General features: G+C 40.2%; 1 protein-coding gene across 6 annotated transcripts in view; it reads right to left on the bottom strand.

Moving 5' to 3' along the window:
- Positions 1 to 12780, bottom strand: part of DMXL2 (Dmx like 2) — a 132179-nt gene that overhangs the window by 50765 nt on the left and 68634 nt on the right. For all 6 annotated transcript variants that reach the window (XR_014779681.1, XM_084784308.1, XM_084784307.1 and 3 more), the window contains exons 15-18: positions 11297 to 11420; positions 8029 to 8148; positions 6169 to 6396; positions 2118 to 3794 (exon numbers count right to left, since the gene is read on the bottom strand). Coding sequence is in view for 5 of the 6 variants with exons in the window: in XM_084784308.1 (XP_084640434.1) it covers positions 2118 to 3794; positions 6169 to 6396; positions 8029 to 8148; positions 11297 to 11420 (2149 nt within the window). In the remaining variant the exon portion in view is untranslated. The remainder of the gene's footprint in view (positions 1 to 2117; positions 3795 to 6168; positions 6397 to 8028; positions 8149 to 11296; positions 11421 to 12780) is intronic.

Below are 12780 nucleotides of genomic sequence, written 5' to 3' on the forward strand. Positions count from 1 at the left end.
TATAGATGGTTGTGAGCCACCATGTGGTTGCTAGGAGTTGAACTCAGGACCTCTGGAAGAGCAAGTCAGTGCTCCTAACCTCTGAGCCACCTCTTGAGCCCCAAGGCTCATATACTGGTCCCCTGTTGGTGGGACGATCTGGGAAGGATTGAGGGTGTGTCCTTGCAGAAGGTGTGTCACTGGGGGCAGATTTTGAGATTTCAAAAGTCCACAGCGCTCCCACTTTGTTCTCTTTCTCTGCTGGTGGAGTAGATGTAAGCTCTCAGCCTCTGCTCCAGCTCCATATGTGCCTGTTTGTCTGTCTGCTCCCATGTTTCCCACCAGGATGGCCATGGACTCACCCTCTGAAACTGAGCCCCAATAAACATTTCCTTCTGTAAGTTGCCTTGGTCTTGGTGTCTCTTCACAGCAACAGAAAAGCACCTAAGACATTAAGTTTGTGACTCTTGGTAGATTTTTCTGCAGGAATTGTATAACTAAATTATAACCATTTGTTGTTACCATATGTGTTAGTCAATGATAAAGCTTTCTATCAGAAAGTTTAAACTATTTTTCATGGATTGTGACAAGTATTTCATTTTTAAAAGATTTATCTTTATATATTTTTTAATCCCCCTCCCTCTCCCTCGTGTGTCTGCATGGGTAGGTGCACATGAGTGAAGTACTCATGGAGGTCTGAGCTGGAGTTAGAGACTGTTCTAAGCTGCTCAATGTGGATGCTGGAAATCAAATTTGGGTCCTCTGCAAGAGTTGCAGGCATTCTGAAAGGCCCAGCCATCTCTTCAGCCCCAAAGCCTACTTTCTTAATTCCCCAGAGAAAAAACAATTAACAATATAAATTGTTACAACATCAATTGTAACAATAACAGTTGTACAAGAAGGTTTCTGGTTGTTCTGGGGGGTAGTTTTGCTCTAGAAGCAGTTAGGACCTTCTGTTCCTTCTCAAAACAACTGGGAAGTGGGTCACAGACAAACCTTTCCAGGTTTCTTGTTATTTTAATCTACAGAAAGAAAATTGTGGGGCTACACTATAAGAATTTAAACCTGTGAAAATTTTCTAACTGGCTATGGGAAACATTTCCCCCTCCCAGTTTAAGTTTTAAGAAATGTTTAAAATACAGTCTTGAAAGCAACACCTTTCCATCTATATACACTACATCATTTAATACCTATATGATAGTATGAGTTCCTTAAATTTTCTAAGATTATCTTCATGCATAAAACTAATATATATATATACACATATATATACTATTACACACACACACAGAGAGAAATAGTCACCTATCCATAGAAGATTATAATAATTAAATGGGATAAAGTACATGGCATATAGTAATCCTTCACTTCTCTATAATCTTTATTGCATGCATGAATGAATGATCAATAATTTTGTTCTCTTTGCTAAAGTCACTGCTTATGTCTATTACCTTCAATTAGCTGGGCAGGAAAGAATGAGATCCAGTTTCAAATGGCAGATACATTATTACAATAAATGTCTGAAAATTTTGGACAAACATCTAACTGTAAAAAAATTATTCATGTGGCTGGAGAGATAGTTCAGCAGTTAAGAACACTTCATGCTCCTGTAGAGGGCCTGGGTTCAGTTTCTAGTGCACACAAAGATCTGCAACTCCAGTTTCAGGAGATCTAATACAGGAACCAGGCATGCATAGACAGCACATACACATATGTAAAAAAAAAAATCCATCAAATAAAATAAATCTTTTCAAACATTATCTATGCCTCAAATGGAAAGATAAGCAAGCTAACCCATGAGGTCCCTCTAAGCTTCATGATACAAGAAAACAGAAGTCATTTTTATCACTCAAAGAAAAGCAACACCATTAGAGTCAATCTGTTTGAAATACTAAGACAAATGTTTCAGTGTAAGTGTTCAGTGAGACACTTACTGACATCACTGAGCACACAGACATCACAAATCTGTCATACATACAAGTGACTACTGTCTTTTCTTTTATAAAGAATCATATTCTCCAATAATTATCCATAGATCTGTTTTCCCTACAAGGGTTGAAAGAAAAAAACAATTCACTGCACAGGTAACACAATACTTGTGGTAACTATAAACTTAAACTTACGGTGAGGCGACTTACCTGAGCAGTTCTTATCCCTGGTCTCATCAAGCTCAGTACTGGTGGTAGCCACAGTATCAGCCAAGGCCACAAGGAACATCTGCTCCAGGCGAGTAAGGCCTGGCAGGCTTGAGTGCATCAGATGACTTGAAAGAACTCTCGCATGTTCCTGGCCAAAGTATGCTGGTCCATACTGTGACAGGTTTATTACTTTGGATTTGTTCTCTCTCTTTTCTGGCTCTAAATCGATATCATCTGTGGTTATCTCCTGGACTTGGAACAACTCGGAATACTGATCCTCTGGTTGGCTTTCAATATGGTCCTCATAGCTCTGTGGCTTTTTCGTGCTCTCTTCTGAAATTCTGTAGGACGCGTCCTGATCCGCAGCAAGCAAAGCGTGCAGTGGTAGAGGAGGGATGGAATCGATCTCGGTATAATCCCGCGTGCCATCCTTCCCAATGGTGACTGTATCCTTGGCTGTACTGCCGCTCACGCTAATGGTCCGAGAGAGGTGCCGCTTGGTTCCTTCTCCAGCGTCAGGATCCCGAACTATTGCAACTTCCCCTGCAATGCACTTGACTAAGTGGGAGAGAATGGCTTTAGCTCTTCTCACTTTCCCTAAGTCCATCAGTTCTAACAGCTGAGTTGGATGATACTGTGGCAGAGTCGGAGAGAGTGCATGTGCAGCCTCAAATAAGCCACCATCTTGAACCACAGTTGGTGAACAAAAAACATCATCAGTGACAGCTGTTCCTTCAACAATACTTTTTCTTGACAACATAGCGGATTTAAAGGCAGGATGATCTTGTATTGCTGTCTCTTCACCAGGACTATCAACCTCGATGTCTCCAAATTTGACAGAGTGCTTCCACTGGGCATACACATGCATTTCACAATCCATCCCCACCACCAATATCCCATCCCTTACCCAAGAGAGAGAAACAGGCAGTGAAGGGGTGCCGTCCACAGAGGATACCAAGTCTATAGACCTCAGAAGGACCCATCTTGACCTAACTCCTTGCTTGATACTACCACCCAGTGGTAAAGTAATGACAGCCACTCCGTCCTTACTGTTCGTTTGATCGGTTACAATTCCTGAAAGTCTCCCATACATGAAGATATTAGCACCAACCCCCACTGTGAGGATGTGAGAGCCATCTTCTTTTGACACCCAGTCCAAATGTACTAAATGCTTGATATTTGGAATAAGGTATCTATCCTTACTTAAAAATGCATCTGATTTGCTATATACAAACAAATTACTGTCAACACTGACCCTTGAATCAAGAACACTCCCAACCTTAACCAAATCATCAAGATGGATGGTCTGTTCTAAAACCCATTCTGACCCTCCTGTAGATTCGCATTCGAATATACAGACATGCATAGAAAACTCTTTAGAAATAAAACCATTGTGATGGATAGGCTGCTTGTAAGCCACAGCAAGACGGCCTGTGTATGAGCAACTAACAGCGACGGGCCTTCCCACAATGCTCACAGTACTGCTATTATCTTCTCCTTGATCGTTCATCAAGGGCCATCTCCTCCAGTGATAGGTTTCCTCCTCATCACTTGTACCGCTCAATGAGTTAGTTTCCATACAACATTTCCAGAAGCGTACTTTATTGTCTGAGCAGGTCGTAACCACTAGATAAGGTGCAAGGCACACTGGATAAATCGAGGAGGAACTCAGGTGACCTTTATAAAAAGGAAGAAAATAGTCATAATCAAGAGAACCACACAATGTGGTATCAATGGATCTCAAACTCTTTACTTGTTTAATTCACCCTCTCTTATTGTTGAACCAGAGCCCTCGCGTATCATCCTGTCTACAGTCACTGACACTTCCATCTATTGCCAACTATACGATAATGACTAAGATTTGGGGTCAAAAGATCTGGGTTCAAGTTCCAACCCATCAATACCGTTGGAAGAGCAGGAAAACCATTTAAACATTTAAGTCTGTTCCAACCATTTAAACCATTAAAGTTTGTTCCATCTAAATATCAGGGAGAAATATTACTTGACTTGGGATGCTACAATCTATGAGACATTTGAAGGCATTTCATAGAACCCCTGTAAATATAATTTATTTGTGAGCTTCAATAAACAAAAAAGTACATTACAAACTTTTCAAATATTTTAAAAATATTTATTAAGGGGCTGAAGAGTTGGTTCAGTGCTTAAGAGCACTGACTGCTCTTCCACAGAACCCGGGTTCAATTCCCAGCACCCACAAGGCAGCTCACAACTGTCTGTAGCTCCAAGATCTGATACCCTCACACCAATGTACATAAATTAAAATTAAATAAAAATATATTTAAAATATTTATTAGTTAGTTATGTGTATGTGCACATGAATTTAGGTGAGCTTGGAGGCCAGAAGGTGACAGATTCCCAAAGCTGTAGTTAGAAGAGGTTAGAAGCTGCCTGGTGTGGGCACTTTAATGTAGGTTTCTGGAAGAATGGCAAATGCTCTAAACCACCCAGCCATCCAACTAACCTCCACATTTTTGAAAAACTAAAAACCTTCTTTATTTGGGAAATATACTTGCCATCCAAGTACTTGGAAGGCAGAGGCAAAAGGATTAAAAGTTCAAGACTTTCCTACATACATTGATGAATTCCAGACCAGCTTCAGATACAAAGTAAGACTGCAAAAAACCAACAAAACAAAACCAAAACGATTTGTCGAGATCTTCATCAAACACAATAATAAAAGTCTTCTCAAGGTAATCTTTCAATTGTGAATACAGATCTGTCTTAGGGAAAAAATTTTTAAAAATACACTATATTCAATATCATCCGCCAGAAACTCAAACAAGATTGAACCTCCACAGCCGGGCAGTAGTGACGCACGCCTTTAATCCCAGCAAATGGGAGGCAGAGGCAGGCGGATCGCTGTGAGTTCAAGGCCAGCCTGGTCTACAAAGTGAGTCCAAGACAGCCAAGACTACACAGAGAAACCCTGTCTCGAAAAAACCAGAAAACAAAACAAAACAAAAAACAAAAAAAAAAGATTGACCCTCCACTTTGGTGTGTCAATATCATTATTCTAGAACTCTCCAATTAGAATTCCACAGGTGGCAGGTCATTTCAAATGTAGCCTCCAGTCTAACTGGATAAATGACAGAGGGGGGGGAGGGAGAGACAGAGACAGGCAGAGAGAGACAGACAGACAGAGAGAGAGAGACAAACTGACTGACTGACTGACTGACTGACTGACTGACTGACTACGTCATGGTTTATACATGGAGGCCGCCTGACACTGTATAGGACCTGAGATTGCACTCAGATCATTAAGCCTATACAAACTGTCTCCACCAGCAGGGCCATTTCAATGTCTTGAAATACATATTTTAACATAAGGTATCCTGTTTACATTTTGGAATACTATGATGGCAAAACTTCAGAGAAGAAATTTATTTGTATGCAAATCACTGAGGCCCATTTCAGTGTTGTATTCACAACTACATGGCTTAGTCGGTAAAGGTGCTTGCCCCAGCCTAGTGACTCAGTCCGTGTGATCTCTAACACTACTGGAGCTGGCTCCTCTACAAGATGCTCTGACTTCCACATGTGTGCTATACCATGTTCCTGCCCAATAAACACCTAAACTTATAAATGTAGAATATTTTAATTTAAGACTTCACTCTGTGCCAATCACATTTTAACTTTATTATGCTGACAGATACTTTTGAAGGAAAAAAATTTAATCCCAACATCCAGGAGGCTAAGACAGGAAGATGACCATGAGTTCAAGGCTAGCATGAGATACATAAGGAGAAAAACCAAAGGGGGAATAAATGCAGCTTCTTAGGAGATAGTTTCAGACTCCTTGGTTATTTTGAGAAATATGCTTTTAAACTGTTTGGTTCCTTCTCACTCTTTCACATGGACATGGTCAGGAGAGAACCAGCAAATTGAATTTATCATAATAAGTTATTAACATAAACATGCTTCTAAATGGGTAGATCACTACAAGCAATAAGTACCCCAATGCCACTGTGTCACACACTCAGAAGGTAACACTCAGAGCCACCACTATTGTTCAGTGTCAAGAACACTGTACCTGCTGAAGGTGTTGCTCGTATTACTTCAACAGCCGGAGGCAGGTCTAGGGGCTGGCTGTACACCAGTCTGGAGCTCAGAATGAGTTTGCTAGCAGTTTGAAGATTGGCAATAGATGAAGAGTGTGGCATGGAGCTCACGCTAGGGGAGGCTTCTGCGGAGGAGTCCACCTTCACCTGCCCAGGTACTGACAGCAGACTGTCAGACGAGATGCCTTCTGCAGCTTTGGCTTTGCAAATAAATGTGAGATCATTATCACCACTACACATATGAGAGGAAACACTTTATTATTTTCTAAGAAATGCTTCTTACAAGTATTCCCATTTCTTGGGAGACAATTTTCAGGCTCCTTTCTGGTAATCTTGAAAAATACACACTTTTCAAATATTTGGTTCTTTCTCGCCGTGAACAACTTCACATGGATATGGCAGGGGAGAACCACAGCATGTGAGATGTGAAACCTTAACTTGCACAGCAGAGCATCCCTAAACCTTAGCACACTAAAGGCCCAAGAAATGCGTTAACACACAAACTCCCATGTCTAACACCAGAGACACTGATTACATCGACTTGGGACAGATCTCAGTAATCTGTATTTTAATAACCAGTCTGGTAGGCTAGTAAGATTGTTTGGTTGTAAAGGAACTTAAATAAGTTTGTGTTCATAAAACTGATTAGTAACATAACTACCAGAAATAATACACTCTTTTGACAGCTCTTAGTACTTTATGCTAACTAGATTAAAGTAGGTTCACCCTGAAAACTAAATGACAAGTGTCTGAGAGGATAAACCAGTTACCCTGAATCCAAGACTACATACAACTGTGTATTAAAATATCACTGAAATCCATACAAATATCTAATTATAATATGTAAATTAGAAAAAATATATAACTCATTATACAAAAACAGTGGATTCAGCATGGTACGGCTATCCAAGTGATTCTTTAGTTAGCAATGATCTCTCAGAAAGCAAAGTTTAAAAATTAAAATTAAAACAACTGTCAATATAGCTTACAGAGTGAGCTCATGGCTAGCCTAGGCTATTTAATGTGATTGTGCCTCAAAAAAGAAAAAAAAAGAAAAGAACACTGGCCCAAGCACATAGCTCACTGATAAAGTCCTTGCCCAGGTAAAAGAAACTGAATGACAAATGCAGCACTATCCTCCCATTCAATTTCTTTGCCTCATAATTCATCCAAATGTGTATAGTAAAACATGTGAGAAATAATTTATCATCCACACTATTCTTACTGTTAACCTTCAGTACTCAAGCATATTTTGCCACAACTGTTTCTCACTGTGCTAAGCTGAGCACCTATCAGAGAGCAATGTGAGACCTACAAAATGTCTCACTGATTCTACAGCAGGGCTGACTTAGGGACATGGCAGCCACAAACAGGTCCACTGATTCTACAGCAGGGCTGACTTAGGGACATGGCAGCCACAAACAGGTGACAGGTACTCGATAATGTTAACTAAAAATAACTCATCACCTTTTTAATTTATTTTATTTTACTTTATTTCCAGTATGTCTACTGTACCCTAGACAGGGTTATTTTTAGGATCAGTCTGTCTCAGAAGCTCAGCATAGCTGCATGTATCTTCCAAACCTAACACTCAGGAGACTGAGGATCTTGGGCTGGGCTTTGTAACAGCTTAGGGTGGATCATGAGACCCCTGTCTCAAAACATAAAATCAAATAATATATATTTAAGTAAGTAAAGCTTGGAAAAACTCTTATTTTCATTTACTAACTCAATTTATAATTCATCCCTTCATTTTAAAGAATCAAACAACCTAAAGCATTTTCTACATCTTTCATATCACCTCTGTATAAAATAGTAATTTAACGACTTACCTAAACATGCTTGTATAGATTTAAGATGAAGGTGCCACATATGGAGAACAGAGTTGTTATTGCTGTCCTTCTCAATGACTACTAAAAAGAATTTTTCTGAAAATGGTGGTGGGCGATATCCTATTGTTCAAAAGGAAAAGAATAATTAATTTTTTCTACAGGGCTAGAAAAAAATTTAATGGTAAAAAATAAAGAAAAAAATCTCTTGAATGCACAGAAGTTGGAAAGAAAGCAAAATACTGATGACTTGAATCGGATTTGTCCTTTCTAAAACTCTTATTGACTTAACTCTTCCCACTGTGTGAAGGCATCAGGAAGGTAAAACCCTAATCTGACTGTAATGTTTAGAGGTGGGGCCTTTAAAAGGCAGCAGGGTTAGACAAGGGCATCAGAGTGAAGCCACAATGGTTGCATACTGACTGGTGGATTTCTTATAGTTTGGTTTTTTTGTTCTGTTTTTCGAGACAGGGTTTCTCTGTGTAGCCTTGGCTGTCCTGGACTCACTCTGTACCAGGTTGGCCTCGAACTCATAGAGATCCACCTGCCTCTGCCTCCTGAGTGCTGGGATTAAAGGCGTGCGCCACCACACTCAGACTCTTTATACCGGTAGATTTCTAAGAGGGAGAAAGAAGAGGTTTGTTTCCCCTCTCTTCCTGTGTGATATTCTGAGATGCCCCTAGGGCTCTGATATCTTCAAATACAGTCTTTCAACCTTGGAGCAAAATTCACCAAAAATCTCTCTTCTTTTTCATTTATATGGTCTATGGTACTGAACTACTGAAATACATCAGAGAACAGACTAGTGTAGGAAAAAATAATTTTAAATATTTTTTAAATATAACTGTTGTGTCAAAAGTTACAGCACAACCAAAACTAATCTGGCTTTGTTGAATTATACAAAGAGGGTAGTGAGTTGGCTCAGTGGGTAAAGGAGCGTGCCACACAAGCCTGGCTTCCTGAGTTCAATTCCCAGAACCCATGAAAAGGTGGGAGGAGGGAAGTACCCACAGTTAAACGCCTTCACGTGCACAGCTACACGCTCACATCATGCTCTCATAATACCTCAGGAAAGAAAATTTTAAATTTAAAAACACATAAAGGCCTACACAAAAGGAATCCGAAGATGAATTAACAATCAGGCAGTAAAAACTAAACATGAAAGCCAGTGAGATGGATCGGGGTAAAGGAGCTTGCTGCCAAGCCTGAGGAGCAATCTTTAATCACCAGAACTCAAGTTGTTCTCTGAGCTCCACATGTGCACCATGGTGCACAGGCCCATGTACACACATACACATAATAAATAATAAATAAAATAACAGAACGTTTTCATCCTATTATACTGCTTTTCTAATATGAAATAACACTTTTTAAAAAACTGTAAGTAATTGAGGCAGTGGTAAAGACATAAAGAAACTTGTACAAATTTCATGTTTGAGTATATTTTTCCTGTTAACAACTGAACTGTTTAAAAGTGAAAATGAGATCTACATTAAACAACACAAACTTCTTTTACAATGAAAACTTGAGCATGGAGAGCTGGCTCAGTTGGTAAGTGCTTGTCATATGAGTAGCAGAGTTTAGTCCCCGGTATGCATATGCACATAAAAATATGTGGACCTAGCTTGGATATGGAGTCAAACAAATTAAAAAAAAAACCCAGTATTTTAGGCATATAACACACAAACTACTTACTACGTGATTCTGAGGGCTTTTTTTTTTTAAATTTCACTAGCTTGATAATGTAAGCAACAATATCTTCTTCAGAAGTGAGAGAAGGCTTTAGAGAGGGCCAGTGACTGAGAGCTTTGGCTGCCCTGACGGACAGTTTTATCTAAGTCTGACATAAGCTAGAGTCACAGAAGAGGGAGTCTCATTGGAGAAAACGCCCCCATAAGAGCCAGCACAGGGCATTTTCTTATTCAGTGATTGATGGGGAGGGCCCAGGCCATTCCGAGCTGTTCCATCCCTGGGCTGGTGGTCCTGGCTTCTGTAAGAATGAGGCTAGGAAAGCAAGCCACGCTGATCAACCCAGTAAGCAGCTCTCCCCCTTGGCCTCTGCATCAGCTCCTACCTCCAAGTTCCTGCCCTGTTTGAGTTCCTTTCCTGACTTCCTTTGGTGATGAATTGTGATGTGGAAGTGTAAGCTGAATAAATCTTTCCTCCTCAGCTTGTTTTTGGTCATGGTGTTTCATCGCAGTAACAGAAACCCTAGTTATGACAGCTGCTTTCCAAGAAGAGCCTGGTTCAGCTATCAGCACCCACATGGCAATTTACAACTACCCTTATCACCTCCACAGGCACTAGGAACTCAGTTGATGCAAAATACATACAGGCAAACCACCCAATACATAAAATAAAGTTGTTGTTTTTTATTTTTTTAAAGCTAGAAAATACAAAAAAATAAGGAAGAGGAATGGATGAGTAGAAATATGCATATGAAGTCTTTAAAGAAAACTTATAAAGTTGAGAGAAAAGCCAACCCCCCCCATACACACAGACAGAGAAAGAGAGAGAGAGGGGGGGGGAGAGAGAGAAGGGGGGGAGAGACTCTAAGAAATATTAAGAAAAAATTTTTTGTTTAATTTGATAGAGGACTAAGAGATACACCCAAGGAGTGTAGAAACCCTTTTTAAACTAAAGCGGTGCTCATTATAGAGAATGAATCTTTAGAGCAGGGCGTACCTTTTCGTCTTAGTACATCATAACCTTTATAAACACAAATCATAACTTCTAAAAGAAATACTTGATGCTAAATTCTGAAGTTGAAACTAAACAGTATACTCTTTGTTTTTGAAAGATCATATAGAAAAGCTATTTTCTTTCAAAAAGGTTGCTGACAACCAAACACAGGTCCTTTGGAAGAGTAGCAAGCACTCTTAACCAATATGCCATCTCTCCAGGTGTCTGACCTATGTGCCCAAAGCTTGAGAGTGGCCAAGCGTGGTGGCGCACGCCTTTAATCCTAGTACTCGGAAGGCACAGGCAGGCGGATCGCAGTGAGTTCGAGGCCAGCCTAGTCTACCAAACAAGTCTAGGACAGCCAAGGCTACACAGAGAAATTCTGTCTCAAAAAAACAAAAACAAAAACAAAAACAAAAAACCAAAAATCCAAAGCTTGAGAGTGACCACCTAATACACACACACCGTGATGAATTTGGAGGGCTTTTCAATAATTAAGCAAGTCACTTTTTTGTTTTTCCAGATGAGGTTTCATTATCTTAGGCAGTTTTGGAATGACAGTGAGTCAGTCCACTTCATCAAAACATACCTTGTGATGGCTGAAAAAACACTTCTGTTTCCTTTTCCTTTTTCTCAGTATCTTCCTTATGTGGTCTATATCCAATAATAAAATCTTCTTGGAACACATGCAGTAGCTGTGTATTTGAGCCACACTACAAACAAGATAAGTGAGTTTTTCATCTTTGGAATTCTTTATTTCCCATTCCCTACCTCCTCACCACTAATACAGAAAAGAAAAAAGAAAATCTTTCTACAACATCTATTCTTAATCTAACTAGAAAAATAGTAGCAGAAAAAACATTACTAAGATGTTCTTGAATTTTAAAAAGTACTTTCAAAGATAGCACAGCTAACCTCAAAACAGAACATAATGTGTGCCTCAAACCAATAAAACCACTGGCACTGAAGAGCTGGCTCAGAGCATAAGAGCCACATTCAGTTTCCAGGACCCAGGTCATATGGCTCACAACCACAACTCCAGCTCCAGGGGAATCAATCAATGTCTGTGGTCTCCTGGAGCCCCAACACTCATGTGTACTTACCCAGAATCAGATACATCTACACATAATTAAAAATAATAAGAACAAATCTTTTAAAAGTACTCAAAAATAAAAGGTAGTTAAATGGCCTGAACCATTTTCAGCAGAGATGACTGCTGGGGAGGGCTATGCTCACTAGACTAACAGACAACCAGCAGATTTTCCAAGTCTGCCTGAGAGCACCAGCAACAAACATTAAAGCCTGAGACAAAAATCACTCCTGTAGACCATGTAGTGGGGCCCATGGAAGCCTGGTTAGAGCAGATACAGTCTGCAGAATACATTTACGAGAACGTGTAGAGGGTTGTTGGAAGGACCCATGAAATGCACTGGAGATAAGCTGATGGTCATGGTTCCAGATCACAGGCAATAGAGGCGATCACAAACAGCTATCTGGAACCAACTGGTGAAGTGAAATCCAAGGAGATGGCTCGAGTCAAGCCAGGGAATACAAAGAAAGAGAGCTGAGATCACTGAGAACTTCAGAGAGTAGCTTTGATTAACTTGGCACTGAAAGAACAGGGTGCAATCTGAAAAGTTCAGGAAAACTGATCTCCTTACACAGAATGAAGTGAAGGACTATAATATTAGATTAAGCCATAGAAACTGTATGTATCAAAGTCAAAGTTCCGGACTTTTTTTGGGGGGGGGGGGTCTCTTTAAGTATAATAGTGTAAAATCTCTTTAAAAAATAAGGCCACCTTCCCAAGGGAAAAGAGAACAAATGAAAAGGGCAATGCCTTCATGGGTACAGAAGTCAGAGACCACAGTCGTGGCAATGCAAGCCTATAATCTCAGTACTCAGGAGGTTGAGGCGGCTGTGAGTTCCAGGCTGAGCCACACAGCCGGCTGCCTCAAAACAAACAAAAGAGAACTGACTCAGGGAAGGCAGTCAACATTGATGGAGGGGAGAGAAAACAAGGGAGGAAGGGGGAAGGGGATGGAGGGAGAGACAGAGACAGATCAGAAAACA

Source organism: Acomys minous (assembly GCF_964271855.1).
Source record: "Acomys minous genome assembly, chromosome: 5".
NCBI classification, from domain to species: domain Eukaryota; kingdom Metazoa; phylum Chordata; class Mammalia; order Rodentia; family Muridae; genus Acomys; species Acomys minous.